Source organism: Podarcis vaucheri (genome assembly GCF_965113315.1).
Source record: "Podarcis vaucheri genome assembly, chromosome: 2".
Lineage (NCBI taxonomy): Eukaryota > Metazoa > Chordata > Lepidosauria > Squamata > Lacertidae > Podarcis > Podarcis vaucheri.
Genome location: NC_138760.1, coordinates 44757299 through 44775134, shown reverse-complemented (window position 1 = coordinate 44775134; position 17836 = coordinate 44757299). Strand labels below are relative to the sequence as shown.

Sequence of the window (17836 nt, the reverse complement as noted above, 5' to 3'; positions counted from 1 at the left end):
ACTCTACTAGCTGACATTGGGCCTACTTTGTGAGCAGGGCTGATTCCAGACTGCTGTTTCAATCACTTCCTGGCAAATCCAGGCTGTGCAATTAGGGTTGACCAACTTCTCAAGAGGATCAGACCTTTTATGATAAGGAAATTGATGGGGAAATGTGCTGGAAAGTGTGGGATAACGTTGGTTCTGAAGCAATGTCATCTAACCTCTTTGAAAACAAATCAGGATGAATGCTCCAAAACTAGGTCATCTTGAAGAACTCAACTATTCATATGAAGAAGAAAAATGCTTATCACACACATCTAGTTTAGCCCTCAGCTGAGGGAAGCAATAAAGTGGGTTGAGCCTGCAAAGAAGAAACTGTTAATTAACATTGCTGGGGAACTTTGCTGAATGGAGTTTACTGAGTAAGCATTATATGAGGATATTTTACTATGGGAAAGGGTCATTGCTGGATAATATGGCTATAAGTTAAGGCTGCATATTCTGCTCCAGTTTTCCTGAGAGGAAACACCATTGAATTCAATAGGACATATTTCTGAGTCTTCTTTCATAGGCGAATCTGTGTGACCTCTTTTAATTTTTCTTCATCCAGGTAAGAAGAAGGACTCTAGCATGGAAACAGCCCAACTCTCCATGCAGCTAGACCTCTTGCTGCTAAATTCATCATATGATTCTCCTTTATAACTTGTAGCGATATGTGTGTTGCTTGATCCAGCTCCCTTTGAGAGACAAACTATTAACTGAATAACCTGGGTTAAACTGCTCACTGTGTTTGCACATCAAACAGCATGCCCAAAATTTAGTAGGTTTCTCCATCTTCCACCCCATTCCATCTGAGCTATTACACACTGAGAGCCAGTGTGGTGTAGTGGTTAAGAGCGGTAGTCACGTAATCTGGGTAACCGGGTTCGCGTCTCCGCTCCTCCACATGCAGCTGCTGGGGGACCTTGGGCCAGTCACACTTCTCTGAAGTCTCTCAGCCCCACTCACCTCACAGAGTGTTTGTTGTGGGGGAGGAAGGGAAAGGAGAATGTTAGCCGCTTTGAGACTCCTGAAGGGGAGTGAAAGGCGGGATATCAAATCCAAACTCTTCTTCTTCTTCTTCTTCTTCTTCTTCTTCTTCTTCTTCTTCTTCTTCTTCTTCTTCTACGCTTTTCTTTTGCTCTGCTACTCAGCTGGTGTTGTATTGTTCTGTATTTATTTAAGCAAGCAAATTCTCTTCTTTCTCTTAAGTCACCCCCTGGCTGCATTAAGTAACAGGGGGCTGATCAGTTCCCTGACTGCTGCAGTATTTCAGAGAACCACTTGGATGGCTGAAGGTTGCATTCATTCACACTCAGGTGGCAAGCGCAGCTAGTTAGAAAGACATGTCCCTGCTCTGCTGGCCTCCAGTGTTGATTGGCAAGCTAGCTGAGCAGGAAATACTATTCCTGCCCTGCTCCAACCTTGCCTTCCTCGTCCTCCACCTTTCAGCATCAGTCAATGAAAAAGAGCCCCCTTCTGCCTGATTGTACTGAACATTGCATTAGGGGAAGGGTGTGTGAAAATGTTTATAGTGTGAGCTCATGGAAAGAGAAGCGCTGTCAAGAATCTAGATTGCAGAGCAAATGCCAGAGGAATCTCAGAGCCCCAGCATAAAGTGCATCATTGCTTTTAGTGAGTGCTGACTTGCTGCTAACGCTGATGTGCTGGTTGGAGTGAGGGATTATCAGGGAATGCAATAAAATTGACATCATGCTTCGGAGCTGAGGCAAGGTTGCATCTGTCAACAGCACAACCCTCTTCTTTGCTCACAATTCTAAAAATATATCTGTATTGAATGAAGGACTTCATCGACTTCATCCGTGGCCGAGAGAGAGGCTTCCTACAAATGCAGACAGGAATTGTGCATCCCTAGAGTAGCTTTCCAGACATCTTTGATACTCACTGGAGACATGGTGGCCAAGTTTTTCATAGTGGGAGAGGGTTTTTTAAAAAAATGCAATTATCCCATTAATTCTTAAACTTACATATGCACAGAATATTATTCCCTTCCCTCAAAATAAGCAGCTTTTCCTTTTTATGTAATGAGGACACTCTGTGTGTACCAATCGGGCCTAGAGTCAGTGGGTGGGGGAATCTGTTTTTGCAGACCCTGTACCCATTTTTCGTACTGGAAGGTCCGCAACACAGCCACACAATATATTTAAAGCACATGGTTTCTCTCAAAGAATCCTGGGAACAGAACTGGGAACAGAACTACAATTCCCAGCCACCTTAACAAACTACAGCCAGTTGGGTAGGGTATAAATAATAAAATTATCATCATCAACATCACCAGGAGTCTGGATTTTTTTTGGGTGGGGGGGAGGTGAAGATGTCACTATAGTCCTTAGTTCCTGTCTGACACCTAGACTCTTTCGCAGAAGCTTCTTATACATCCTGAAAAAACAGGGAGGGTGGTCCTTCTATGAGTGATCCCAAATTGAGAAAAACTAACATTTAGGATATATCATCCAAAATTGGTTTGAAGTCCACATCATGGTAACAGTTTCATAATATTTGGCATGGCGATATATTGCAAATCACGATGTGTGTGTGCTATGTAAAAAATCATGACGTGTGGGGGGGAATCATGATTCTCTCATGATTCCTGTCATCTCTGTTGCTCTATGCTATAAAATAACAGTTGGAACAATATGTTAAATGTAAGTAAAAATATCTCTGTTTTAGACTCCTGAGTAGTAGCAGTTGTCAGGACATTGCCCCATTCGCTTCCACACAGTTCCATCCTGATTTCAGACATTGTCATATATTGGTATATTGTGATGTTTAGCTGGTGATATATCACGATGTTGGAAACCGGACATCACTCAGCCCTAACACCCTTATGGATCGCAGGATCTAGAATCAGTGGTGGAGCAAGCTGATTGGGCACCTGATTGCCCAGGGGCGGGGCCAACCACCCACGGGACGGGGCAAGCCAGGGCAGGACACTCTGCGGGGCCTCTGAAGAGTCTTTCCTACAGCTGAGGGGGAGGCAGTGGGCGGACCGTTTGGGGCAGTGTGGAGCCTGTGGGCGCCAAGCCACCACTTCACTCCCAGGAGAAATGCGTGGCTCGGGCACACAGTAGGCCCCATGGTGAATGCCGCCCAGCATTTTATCACCCCCCTCAGTAGTGACACCCAGGGTGGCCCGCCCCCACCACACCCCCTTCCTCCATCCCTGTCTTTGTTGCCCAACAAATTGGGCTACAGCTGAACTGGGGTGGGGAGGGTCAAATGGGATGAAAGTTTTGAAAATTCAGATTCTGATGGTGTGTGGATTCAAAAGGTCTTTGTAAGACAAAAATCTGATGCTTTGATAGAACTAGAGACCTTCTTAATTACTTATGCCATTTATGTCTCACCACCAAGAAGCTCAAGATAGCAAAAATGGTTCTCCACCCCGATTTCATCCTCACAGCATTCCTGTGAGTTAGGCTTGGCTATTTATACCCTGACTGACTGACCTTCTGTGTATCAGAGTGGGACCCTCAACGGCAAAGACCCCTGTATAGATATCCAAAAGAATCAAAGTGGAATGTGGAAAGAAACGAGCCTCAGGTGTCCCTATTGGTATAAAAAAATATTTTCCTAAGTACGTAGATTAAATTATTTTTTTGGCACAGCCAAGACTACCACAAACCTGACTCCCACAAACTCTGATTACCATGATACCCAAAGCAACAAAGACACCTTCCTCTTCCACACACCCACAAACACGCCTCCTCCTCTATTTTGGAACTGACCGCGGGCAGAGCCTCAAAATGCTCTTCTGCCTCTTGTATTTTTGGCCCAGTCCCCACTTTGAAATGTGGCCAAGGTGACATTTGGATGATTAGCGTAACCAGTGGTTATCAGCTTTCCTAGCTGCTTAGGACCTTCTCACAGCCTTGCCATTCCTCAAACGCTGTAGATGCTTCGTGTGAAAAAGAACACCCCTTTTCTGGTTAGTTGCAAGAAGATGACTGAGAGAGAACCGGGACTATCCCTCAAATTAGCACCTGCACATCAGAGCCAGTCCCAGATGGTGAACAATAATTATGGCAAAAACAGTTCATTGTGCAGCAAATACCTTCTTTGGACAACTTTCAATAGTCACTGGGAGGAACTCAGCATTGCATTAAGTTGATCGTTCCGACAGCTCAAGCATTTCAGCTTACAAGGAAATCTTCTCTAAGCTTTAACACTTTGTTTTGGGGGTTCTCCTGACCTGCCCAGAGCCAATATCAGTGGGTACATGGGGTGAAGAAAAGGGTACAAGTCTCATTGCATGAAAAGGAGTCAGGTGAACCACACATACTGATTCCTGCTGTGACAGAAAAAGATAATACAACTTTCAGAAATTTTAGCCAGATTTTAATTGCTGGCTTACATGTGTGCACATTTGTACAACTAGTTTTACATATTGGACAGTATTACATATTTTAAAATACTGATTAAGATTATATGGTGAATCCATTTGTTCTATTTTCACCTTTTTAATGGAGGGGTGGTGGTGGGGAATCTCAGATATTTAGGGCATGTCCGGTAGGCCACTTTCCAAGTTTCTACTCTGGCCAAAGCACTCAAGAATGCAGGGAGCATCTTAGGAGGAAATAGGTAGTCTGACATCCTTGATCCTGGGAAATCCGGGTCTTTAATGGTCCTTGATAACTAATAGCCTGTAGTCTCCAACCACCTCAAGATATCTGCAATCACCTTAAAGAAAATTCTCATTTTTATATCCACGTTTACTCCAGTCTTTTCCCATCCTCATGTATGTAACTGGATCAAAATTCTGCAAAACTTGAAATCCTGCTTCCCTAATGCAAGCTGGTCTTCAAGCAGAGGCTGGACAGTCATCTGTTGGAGAGGAGCCAGTTCTGTATCAAGCAGGGAGATGAACTTGGTGGCCTACAAGGCCCCCTTCTGACTCTATGGTCACCTCCACATCATACTTTTAACTCATGGTTCTGTGTTCTTTTGTGCACCGGGGACCAATTTGTGGGACGGTGCTGCTAGCTCCAATTGCAAGGGGCCTTCCTGGTCTTTTGTGTGATCTCACAAGGCTTTGCCCTGCACTTGTGTGGCCTTGTGGGTAGAATGCTGGCCTTTTCAAAAGGGCTCGTCATGGTCTTTCCCTTCATCAAGCTTCCCCAACTCACCCTCTCTCAGTTTAGAGTCTCTTCACTGAAGCTTCAAATGGTGGCTGGTTTTCTGGGCCAAAGGAGAATTTTACTCTCAGTCACCATTGTCTATTGGTTGTGAGGTGGGGTTTCTTTTGTGGCTTTTTTCTCAGTAAAAAAAAAAAGCCATTTTTGTTAGGTGTTTGTCATAACTTGGATGAAAATAGGATTGGCTTAAAATGGCAGGTGCTCTGGGATACTTTCCCATAGTCCATTCCAAACCCCACAGGATCACCCTGAGTCAGACATCCCCCCTGTGCTCCACATTGAGGAATTTCCTTTGGAAGAGCCCAAGGTCTGAACATGGGGGTGTCTGATTCATGAGGTAACTGCTGCTTGTCAATGACATACAGCCTGGAGGCATTTGGGTTGAGAGGAAGGGAGACTGCCCAGGGAAGGAAGGAAGAAGAGGCAAGGCTCCAGGGCTGTACGGCCAACCAGTCACGCCTGTGTGTACAGACAGAAATCCTGGCTGTGTAGGTGGTGATCTCAGAACAAATCATTCACTAGCATATCCTTCAAAGATACAAACGGGGCTTTGCCAAATATCCCTTCCTTGGAACAGTAGTCAAACGCACATGTACTGGTTGTATCTCCGCCCAGTGGTTCATAGCAACGTGCTGTTGCATTGTCTCCTGCTAGTTCCCCCCCTTAACCCAGAACAAAGGAAAGAACAAATGTCTTTGCGGCTCACGATGGCAGTAAAGAGAAGGAAAAACTTATTCACTTCCAGGAATGCTGGAAGTCAAGGGAGCACTTGGCAGCACTTCAGTTGATGACACTGCCTCTCTCTATGAGACCATGCGCTTCACATCCCAACGAATAGATGGGGGAGCAATGTTGCTTTATTTACAGCGGGCGGATGCTTCAGATGGTTCTGTTCCCAGAAATAATCAGTACCCTTTGACTAAGTTAATCCCTGATACAAAATCCTCTAAATGAGCGGTGGGGAGACTTCTTCAGCCTGAGGACTGCATTCCTGCCATACGTTACCTTCCAGAGTTGACATGCCAACAGAGGGTGGGGCCAAAGCTCCATATACCTTCCATTCACAAATATATATACCTTTCATTCACACTCATCCCTTCATCCATCCACATGCTCCTGACCCACCCTCACTCTGTGCTCATCCTCATCTATGCATCAGCAGCACATGGTTCCTCTTGGGTTTTTCCCCGAAGATGAAAGTTACAGCTTGCCTGATGTTAAATAGAGAATTGTGAAATTGCTAGTTGTGGCCTGATTAAATAATGGTCATTATGATCTGAACCAAGGCTGGTCCAATACATTTGGGCACCTGAGGTGAGCCACAAAATGACACCCCCTTTCCCTGCCAGGAACGAGGGGGGGGGGAGAGAGAGATAAAGACATCAGGTTCTGCTGCCCCTGTGGGTCCTGCCACCTGAGGTGGTCATCGTCACTAGTGTCACCTGCAAACCCCATAGTCTTTCACTGCGTGGTTGGATTTCATGCCATATAAGCAAAGCTAAACACTTTACTTGACATGGTGACATTAAGTGATTGACATGTGGTGGCCCCGGTCACCTGTCAAAATAGCCCACGGGACATGCGGGAGGTTGAGATCTGGCTCACCGGCTAGATCCAATTCCCACCCCTGCCTTAAAGCAGCACCCGGACACCTAGGATCGGAATGTTAATAGCTCAGGGTATTCAGGTGACGTGTCTCCATGGGAGATAATTGTTAGATGATTGCTTCTTAATACAAGACCACCTTGCATTGTTCTGAAAGTAAAATACCTGGAAGGTCATGAAAAGTGACATGCCTTTCTTCTCCTGACAGAAGCTGCAGTTGGAGTCGGGAAGAAGAAAGGCTGAGAGAACCAATAGGGCAGAGAGGTGAGTTTGGGTTCTGTAAGCAGCTTTGGGACGCACCTCTTTGGAGATCTGAAGTGGACAACAGTTTGGCTATCTGCTGCCATGTGCAAACTGGAGCTCCAACTCTACTCAATCTATATATCTGCAAATAAATTATACAAAATGCTAGCTAGACTCTAGTGACCACCTTCCACAGGGAACCAAACTTGCGTAACTGCTTTGCCTCAGGAGCTTCCTACCATGTGGAGAAATCACAATACTTCAACAATATTAGTAGCAGTGGTGCAGGTAACGGCTAGCAGGTAACAAAGTTTCAGTGCCTGTGTCTCTGGGTTGCACCATGCCCCTGAAACAGATGCAGAGAGGAAATGAAAGTGAGGAAGAGGCTGCAGGAAAACAAAGGAGAGAGGATGTTGTTACAGAGTGTCCAGCCACTTGGAGTGGCAGCCTTCCAATGGACTCCTGACACAAGGAGAGATGTTGACTTGGAGCCTTGGATTTCAAGCCAATCCAAGTAGCCCTGGCCTTTGTGGTTTCTTGCATTGTCTTTTCCCTAGTTGCCCCCCTGCCAGTTGTTTGTGACTCCCACACTGTACAGCATCACATGCACAGTTCCAGTGTGAGCTGTGAGCCTGCCAAGAGGATGACTTAATCTAGATCTACAAGAGGCATCTCTCCCTCCCTCCCCCCCCTCTCTCTCTTTCTTTCTTCTGAGGATGCCAAAAAAGTGCATCATTGTTTGCTTTGACAGCCTTGATTTCACCTCAGGGAAGCTTCCCCCACAGTGACTCTTCCAGTATTCCTGTTAGAAAACCATTTATCTCAGATTGCTTCCAACCTGGCAGCAACAGGAACAGAAATATCTCCTGCAGAAACATACCATTTACAATGCTCAGTCCAACAGGGGTTTGAGGAGGAATTATAGTAGCATTGAAATGTTAGGGAGGTTAGATGTCATGGGCATCTGTGGGTTATAAATAGATAAAGATATAAAGATATAAATAGATAAAGATATAGATAAAGTGGGCAGGTGCTCCCTGCCCATGACCCATAATCCCCAGATTCCTATCATTTTACCAAACAAAAAGAGTAAGTTTCTAACATTTTTAGAACCTCAGATATGAAGCAAAATGTACAGGCAGTAATTCTCCTATCTTTTTTTTGAAACTAGCATGCTCCTCCCCTTTCAGTGTTTTACCTCTCTGGGATAATTCCTGCAGAGGCTCATGGGTACCACCAACTTGATAGGGAGTAGCACTTTGGCACTACCCACTTCACAATGTCCCCTGTGGGCTATAACAACACTCTAAGGCCAGGTCGCCAATTCAACAAATAAGTTTGCTGGCGTTTGCGGTACAGTTGTGCTACGCTCTTCTATAAGCCCCTGTTGGACAACCCCAACACTAGGTATAAATCTTCCTTGGTCAAGGCCTCTGGTGGGCCCCACAGAACCTCTTGCCATATAGGTTGCCATGCTCAGTCACAGACTGCTTTCTTGTTCCATCATCTTGGCCAACTGGGAACTTACTTCTCTGTTCCTGTTTCCTTCCCTGCCCCATTCTCTATGGTTCTTTTAGCTCTCAACCTTTTGTCCTTTGCCTCCCCTGCTTTTCCATAGAGCTTTGTCCATTTTCTTAAGGGAGAGGGCCATAACTCTGTGGTGTGCCATAAAAAACCATATCCTTTATATGAAAAAGGTCCCAAGTTGAATGCCCAGGATCTCCAGATAAAGCTGGGAGAGGCCCCTGTCTGAAACCCCGGAGAGCTACTGACTATCAGAATAGAGTCAATATTGAACTGGATGGACCAGTGGCTTGACTCAGTATACACCAGCTTTCTCTCACTGTCCTCTTGCCTGTTTTGGGCACTCTCTCTTCACCTGCTTTTGCCTGCTCCTCTGGGACTCTTCATCAGCAATTTCCCACCACACCATCTGTCTAATTCTTATCCACCTAAACTCCCTTTCACTGCTCTCTGCCTCCTGCCCATCTCTGTTCCTCTCCTTTCCTCATCTTCACTTTCTGTCAATGCCAACCAAACTTGGAAGAAATTGCCAGCCTGTTTTACATAAGTCATAGTGTTATTGAGTTTTTGTTGAGCTCATAGGGCTGGACCCCACCACCACCTCAATCTGCAAAACAACAGGGCTGATTCCCATTCATCAACCCAAGTGAAAGGGGACATTTGCAGCATAGGCATTGATGGAATTCTGCTAAATCTTCTCAACAGGGTATGATTGTTCAAATGATGCTTTGTACACTTTACCACACCACAGACTGACAGTGCAGGAAGCTTCCATGCAGGCACATCCTTAGAAAGCATAATCAAACTCTCACTTAGGCTCCCATGTGCCCAACTCTTCCATGTATCTACCCTGCAGTTGCCTGGTAGCTGACACAACATGCTCTCAGTTGTAAATCTTTTAATTCCACCAAGGCTTGACGGCAACTTAGCCAGCAGAGCTGCAGGATGCAAGATCCCTAAAATGGAGGAATAATATAACTGGATTACAGTGCCAACTATGTCATAATCCCAGCTCCTAGCAATAATCTACAATGCTATGTTGAAGAGTGATATGAGGATGCCACAATGATTTACACCAAGGGAGCCTCAAGGGGCAGGGCAGAACAACAGCTGCATGAGTATTGATTCCTAATTCTATTTGCAGGAGAAAACAACTCCTACTAGCACGATAACACATGAGAGGGTTTCTTCCAGAGGGACTTGAAGTTCCCATTGCACCTGATAGTCAGAAAAGAAGAGAGAGCCTTCCTTAGGTACCATATGCTTCATGACACCAGGAAGGGTTGTAGCTCAGTGGTAGAACGCATGATTTGCATGCAGAAGGTTCCAGGTTCAAGCCTTGAAATCTCTAAGCAGGGCTGGGAAAGGCCTCTGCCTCAAACTTTGGAAATCCAGTGTCAGTCCATGTAGACCAGGGTTTCCCAAACTTGGATCTCCAGTTGTTGTTGGACTACAACTCCCATCATCCCTAGCTATGAGGGTAATGGAACTTATAGTCCAAAAAACAGCTGGAGACCCAAGTTTGGGAAACCCTGGTGTTGACAGTACTGAGCCAGATGACACTAGCAGTCTATTATTATTATTATTATTATTATTATTATTATTATTATTATTATTATTATTTATTCATACCCCGCCCACCGGGCTGGGTTTCCCCAGCCACTCCGGGCGGTTCCCAACAGAACATTAAAAACATGATAAAACATCAAGTATTAAAAACTTCCCTAAATAGGGCTGCCTTCAGAGTCTTCTAAACATCAGATAGTTGTTTATTTCCTTGACAACTGATGGGAAGACATTCCACAGGGTGCCACTACCAAGAAGGCTCTCTGCCTGGCCAAGGGCTTCATGCTATATTGCTCTGTTTTGCTCTGTCTTAATTTGCATTGCTCCATTAGCCAACATGGCAACTGAACTAAAAAAGAGGTGATAAATTGCATGGAAAAAGAGACGCAGGGAAGGTAAAGAACAGTCTGTTTAGTAATACCGCATTGGTCCTCAAAGGGCAGCTTGATTAATTATGGCAATGTGCATAAACTTTCATTCTGGAATCATAGTTTTTGCATGAGGCATTGACTACAACGATTAATAGAAAAGACGTTAAGGTATATCGTACTGCCTTGTGTTGTGTGGAACAAAGTTGTGCACTGAAGTGCCTCATAATTATGGAAGTGAATGATAAAACGCCTCTTCATTTTAGATGGTCTGTGAACCTAGCAATGTCCCTCGTGAGCCTTTATTTCCTTGAGCAGGACTTCAATATAGCAGCTCTATGGCAACCACCCTGTTTACTGGCAGGCATTTGCAACTTTCTAAACTGCACCTAGCTTCTGGGAGAGCAAAAGAAACAGAAATGCATCCTGTTTGCTGTGTGCCAACCTGTAACTTATTAAGCCTGACAAATGGATATTTTCTTAAAGGATCTCTTAGAGCCTTCTCAGAGGGACATCTTCAATCACTTGACAAGGACGAAAACAACCATGGCAGTCCCTTTTAAGAGCGCACTGAAAGGTAAGGCATTCTGGGTTGACTTGCTACATCACCATCAGAGAGCCAATCATCTGTTGTGGCCAAATCCCAATCTGAACAAAATTACTGAAGAGTTGATCTATTTTGTTAGGAAAGCTTATGTACTGCTTAATCAAAAGGAACATCCAAGTGGTGTTATGTTACTGGTATCGATGTGTTCCCCATACATCTTCATTGAATTACATGTTTAAAGTTTTCTTGGTACATGCTGAATTTGCACAGTTGCAGCCCTGCATATTCAAATACCATATATTGGATGAAGTGTTGCTATTATTTTTTAAAGGTGGGTTTGGGGAAGAGAGTGATCCTTGAGATGGGACTATATAGCACCTGTGTTTATCTTATGCCAAAAGAAATTAATAGAAGTTACCATATTCTCGGAGGCAGGAGGGTGGTCATGGATGCAAAGGCATAAATTCACTTTCATTGAAAGACTTTCATACTGAAGAAGGAATAGAACTACGGCCAGAAAGATGGCTTCTATCCAAACTAAACAAAAATGTTTTGCACCTATTTTTTGTGGAGTTCAAAAAAAAAACAAGAAAGTTGAGAATGACCACTGAATGACCATAGAATGTGTAGTGCATGCAGCCCCACTTCCTTGCATGATTATACTCAGCAGATCACATGAAAAATTGCCATAGACATTTGTCCCAATTCAGCAGTAAATAGCAGGTTTTCCCAGGGGAAAGTGGTGGGAAAAGTGGAAGTGTGGGTGAGCCATAGGTTGGAAATATGGATTGTGAAATATGGAGAGCACAAATTTTGAAGCGCTGCTGTGTTTCAGTTAACGAATTGTTTTGGAAAGTGCAGATCATGTTGGTTCATCTTCAAATGCAAACTGAATTTAGTTTTCTCCTGGTTCCTAGGCCCCACCACTGGGCATAAGAATTTTGAAGCAAAATCCAATAATTTGAAGGTTCTGTGTTGACAGTTCCAACCTGATAATCTGGCAACCCTGGTTTGTATTCCTTAATCAACCACTATCCATGCAGCCAGAATTAATTTCCTTCTTTCTTTATATATTGGAAAGCACAATGGTTTGTTTTAGAAGAGAGAGTTCACTGTTATTACTGCAAAAGTTGCTGAAGCACAAAAGCCAACCCTTCCACATGTTAGAGCAATGTTTTCCTTTTCACTGAGGTCTGAAGGACAAAACCAGAAGAATGCTCGGTGTGTTTTTTGGATAAGGTTTCTGGCAATGCTTTCACTTGAAGTAGAGGTTTGGGGTAACTCATATTACTTTTGATGTTTATTTATTTTTATCTCAGTGGTTTCTAAGTGTTACATTTTGGTTCGAGTAGGCAATGAAAATGTTCAAAATTTCAGCGCGACTGATAGTTAAAAAGGTAAAGGGATCCCTGACCATTAGGTCCAGTCATGACTGACTCTGGTGTTGCGGCGCTCATCTCGCTTTATTGGCCGAGGGAGCCGACGTACAGCTTCCGGGTCATGTGGCCAGCATGACTAAGCTGCTTCTGGCAAACCAGAGCAGTGCACGGAAATGCCGTTTACCTTCCCGCCGGAGCGGTACCTATTTATCTACTTGCACTTTGACGTGCTTTCAAACTGCTAGGTTGGCAGGAGCAGGGACCAAGCAATGGGAGCTCACCCTGTCACGGGGATTTGAACCACCGACTTTCTGATCAGTAAGTCCTAGGCTCTGTGATTTAACCCACAGCGCCACCCACATCCCAGTGATTGATAGTTACCTGGGTGCCAAAATTACCTGGGTGCCAAATAGGTGAGTCCACCCCTCTGGCAGAGGAAGAGGGGAGCGGGGGGAGCGCACCGCCCCCAGCAGCATGATCCCGGTGGGGTGCCATCGTGACTGCCCCCCGCCTGTGTGGGCGCCACACCCCTGCGGGCAGCGTGCCACACCTCCACCTGCTCTCTGCTCCCCGGTGCTGGAGCATGAAGCTCCGCCACTGGTCCACCCCATCCTCAGCAGGCTTGCTTCTTAGGGATTTGTAGCTCTCTTTGAGTGGCTTCAGAAGCCTCATATGGAAACTGCCCAGAGAAATTGGTGTTATGGGACCAGCGTCATCCAAGTCTCCTCCAAAAACATGAAATAAACCCATGACCAACAGTTCTTCATGGCTTAACAAGGTCTGCGGCTCCATAATGTGAACTTTCTCCATTAGCCTCCTTACTCAGCACGGTGAGTGATGGCTAACATGCAAGGGTCATGGGGAGGGAATGCAACCACAATTCACTGATATTCTTCTCACCTTTGTCTGCCTTAACACAAGAGAGTTCTGCTGGACCAGACCAAAGGCCTACCTACTCCAGCATCCTGTTCTCACAGTGGCCAGCCAGATGTCTTACTGAGGAACTTAAAGGATCCATTAGAAGTGCATCACTTCTGCCACTCTCCTCTTTCTCACAAGCAACCTTTAAGTTGCTATGCTTTCACTTGGCTTCTGCATTATTTGCTTCCCCTAAAAATGCCTAGGCTTGGGCCTTAGTGTGTTGTAGTAATGAAGGTTGCCATTCTATGTGACCTGGCTACCCTGGATTGGTTCACTGATAGCAGCTTCAGAAAGGAAGCTGTTCCCAGTCATGGAGAGAAAGCCACTAGAACAGTCATGAGGAACCTGTGGCCCTCTCAGGTGTTGCTGGACTCCAGCTCCCAATCGTCCCTGACATTTTCCCATTCTGAATGGCGCTGATCAAACTTTTGAGTCCAATTATATGTGCAGGCCATTGGTTCTGCATATCTGTGCTAGACCCATCAGCCCAGATAGGTAAGGGTGGAGCTGATGAGAGGCTGCAAGCTCTCAGATTCCTCCTGATGGCATCTAAGCCTCAGAAAGAACTATGAAAAAGAGGGAGAGAACCAGCCTGAAATGGCCTCCTGAGTAAGGAACTGCTGGGGAACTGGCTATGTGCTATCTATTCCCCCCTTCCCAGGATGAACCCAGCTTCTCTGATTTGAAGCAGGTGAGGTGAAGTTGTCCTGAGTTCCAAGGGGTTTGGGACCCAGAAAATGTGACACCTGCCTTTAAAACAGGGTTGGGGAACCTGTGCCCCACATCATCCCTGATCATTGACTATGCTGCTGTGAGTCGTAGTCCACAACCTCTAGAGGGTGGCCACATTGGCCAGGGCTAGGACCAGAAATCTGTATCTAGCTGCCCCACGTTGTAACCTATGAGAAGTACAGTTGCTGGCAGCAGAGTAGGCTATGGATTGGCTCCACCCCATTGGGTTGTCTTGGACAGGAAGACCTATAAAAGGCTTGTCATTTGGGCTGGGATCCTGCCTGAGTAGCAAAGCCTTCCTGGCTTGATTCCTCAGCTCTGACTCAACTCCTGGCTCACCTTGCTCAGCTGCCGACAGCTGTCAGACAGCATCCGAATGAAGGGAGCAGATTCCAGAGCCTGTGCCTGGTGGAAGGAAAGAGACTACCTCTTCCATGACTGACATAGCTGTGGGTGCGCGAACTTCTTTCGAGGTGAAACCTGGAACTTCTTTAAAGTTCTAGGAGCAGATAGCTGAGAAATCTGAATTGCATTTTCAGTTCTTCTCTCCCTCCTCTTTTTAGCAGCCGACTGAGCTGCCTTCTGGAGAACAGGAAGGCCAAGCTCTGCTTTAGTTCATCCAGGCAGCAGATGTGCTGGTTGCCACCCAGGTGGTGGGGGTTACGAAAACACTGTCTGCAGCGGCTGTGGGCTGCGGAAGCGCCACCTCTGCCTCGGGGAGAGAATGCTCTTCGAGCCAGAAAGATCATTAGCTTTTGCTCAGAGCGGCCTCCTTTTCATGAGCCTTCTTGTGAGGGGCTCCTTCGAGATCAGGCAGGGCAGGATGGCGCTGGTGGCAGATGCTGCTGCTGCTGCTTGCAGGGTCCCCACATGGAGCTGTTGCCATCTGAGAGCTTCAGGAGGCAAATAAGACATCCCGGGCACAGATGGATCTATGAGGCTGCATATTGTTAGAAGCTTGGCGCCTTGCCCAAGAAGACACAGAAAACAGATGTTGCTCCGATGGCGATCCAATGGATAAGCTGTATGCACGCATGCTGCCAGCTCTGATGTCAGCTTCCTCCTCACTCCTCAGGGTCTGAGGCATTTGGCTCTCAGCCTGCAGTGGAGGCTGCGAAAGCTGAGCAGCTCCCACTTGCTCTGGGTGGGTAAACAGGGAGGGGAAGGACTGTGTTGGAGCATCTGCTTTGAATGCAGAAGGTCCCAGGTTCCATCCATCCCCAGCATCTCCAGTTTGGACTGGGAATGGCTCCTGTTGGAAACCCCCAAAGAGCCACTTTCAGTCAGCATAGATTTCAGACCAGGCAAAAGTGTGTATGGCAGGGCATGCTCAGCAAAACCCTGCTTCTTTGGAGCAAGACAAACCATGAGACCAGGTTTGCACGTAATGCTAAGCCAAACCTAATAATAATAATAATAATAATAATAATAATAATAATAATACCCCACCCATCTGGCTGCATTTCCCCAGCCACTCTGGGTGGCTTACAGATTATATAAAACATAGTTTTGCTCAGTGCTTTTTTTCGAAAAAAAATGTTTAGGGGTACTCTCATTTTGACTCGAGAAAATCACCATTTTATAGTTTAAATCAGGAAAAATAAACACAGTAAATGGACAAAAGTAGAAAGATTCACAAAATGTTTAGGGGCATGCGTCCCCCTGCGTCTCCCCAGAAAACAAGCACTGGTTTTGCTGTTGGTAATGTGGTAGCAGCAAGGCCAGGTTTTTGCTCTGCATTGCCACATTCTTGCTCATTCACACTAATCCATAGGTTGTCTTAGCATTATGTCTGAATCAGGCCACTATTTCAGACACCAGTCTTCTCCTCCCAATATGCTTCAGGCAGCAAATCGCCCTCATGTATCTTTAACAGAGTCTCACACAAAAGTTTGTGCACTTATCCATTCATTGCCAATTAAAAGAAGGAAACTTGCTTTTAAAAACTGCAGAATCGTGCCCAGTATGAGCAGGAGGTTTCTGGGTGATATCATGGGAAACAGGGGCAGGGTGGAAATCTCCTTTGAACTCAGTGCCTGGGCTCCTGCTTTGAACTGACAGGCGCATTTCTCCCCAAGGGCTTGAGAAAGGCGCATTTGGACTGGATTCGGCGAGAGTGCCTCTAGAGCTGCCCTACTGCTCTCACAATATTTAATAATGATGATAATGACATGTGTTCCTTCACCGTAATGTAAAGTACAAGCCAGGCACTCAATAAACAGGTTATTTGGCATAGCTCACAGCTAAGGGTGTGAGCCTATAGAACTGGTTGCTGTCATTCCCAGTAAACAAGCACCTGTTTCTAATTAGCCCGGAAGGGAGAGAAAATCTTACAAAAGCCACCCCTCAAGCATGCTGGCTGGAGGCTGCTGGTCCTTTGCCTCGGAGGAAACACAGATAGGAACAATCTTGGAGGAAAGAGCGTCACTCTATCATGGCAAGCAGACAGCTTTTCTGTATGATAGAGTGGCAGTGGTGAAATAAACTCTGAAACATGGTCCCTCCATTTATTCATCCCCGACGCAGGCCTTAAGAGGAATCTGGGCCACACACACCCATCTCAGCCAGAGTTGCTGAGTTCAAGGCCATGCTGGATTAGCATTCCTGAGTGATGAATGAGGGGTTGAAGTGTTTACTTTGAACACTGTGATCTGTGTCTGAATCTACTAGGCATTAAAATCTTTCAGGTTTCTGAATCCGTGCTGCAATTGCAGAAGCGGGAGGTGGCAGCCCTTGCATTTTGGAATTTAGACTGTAATCCAATATCCACTTACCTGGGAATAAGCCCTGTTGAACTGGGTGGAATTGACTAGGAGACAGGTGTAGGATTGTGCTGTTGTGGTAGGCATTTTAAGCCCTAGTCGCTGATATTAATTGGCGCCTAAAGTGGCACGAGAGACTGCTGAGAGACTGTGACTGGTTCAATGCCACCCAGTGAACTCTGTGGCCGAGTGGGGATTTGAACCCTGGTCTCCCAGGTCTTAGGCCAACACTCTAACCGCTACACTACACACTGCTGTAGTGTGGGAGAGCTCTGCCGGAAAACCTAGATAGGTGCTGCCAGTCAGAATAAACAAAAATGCACTTGACTTGACTTATAAATACCTTCACTTGGTGTAAGACAGCTTCTCTCTGTTCCTAAAAGTAGATTAGGTAAATTTATGGCAGATAAAGCTTTCTATTAGGTATGGTGGCTGGGTGGAACTCAGAAGTAGCATGCCCTTGATTACCACTTGCTTTGTGGCAAATAGCAGGGTGGGGCTATTGCCTTGGTGTCTTGTGGGCTTTCTGCATCTCCAACAATGGTTGGCCATTGTGGGAAGCAGCAGGATGGGTTTGTCTTACTTTTTTAATTGTTGTAGCCCAGCAGACCAGGTTTTTCCTGAGGCAGAGTGATGTTCTGAGCAAAGCAGGAGGATGAAGGGCATCACCATTTCACTTGTAAGCCAGCTGACAGTCCTCTTGCCAAAAGGCCTTACAGGACACTTCCAGGCTCTAGGAACGTCTGTAATTATCCCACTTCATTTTGTCCTTGTTTATCTGGTTGACCCACTGGAATAGTTCTCACAGGGAAGTGAATAACATATCTAGAAAGGGCTGCGGAACCTATGACTCTCCAGATGTTGTTTGACTCCAGCATGGCCAATGGTCAAGGGGGGATGGGAGTTGCAGGTTATCAACATCTGGAGGGGGAATTTGTACTGCAGCAGTTTCCCCATTTGTTGCTTTCATAGAAGATGAGAATCTCTCTCTTGTGTTGCGGACAAGGAAGAG

The 17836-nt window shown here is 45.8% G+C and overlaps 1 protein-coding gene across 4 annotated transcripts in view; it reads left to right on the top strand.

Annotated features, from left to right (window-relative positions):
- Positions 1–6610: 6610 nt before the first annotated feature.
- The window catches only part of CDRT4 (CMT1A duplicated region transcript 4), a 35143-nt gene continuing 23917 nt past the window's right edge, over positions 6611–17836 (top strand). The window contains exons 1-3 of one of the 4 annotated variants that reach the window (XM_082213901.1): positions 6611–6864; positions 6991–7046; positions 10970–11060. In XM_082213901.1, the coding sequence (XP_082070027.1) occupies positions 11030–11060 (31 nt within the window). In that variant the 5' untranslated portion in view covers positions 6611–6864; positions 6991–7046; positions 10970–11029. The other 3 variants (XM_082213902.1, XM_082213900.1, XM_082213899.1) reach the window with 3 other exon arrangements.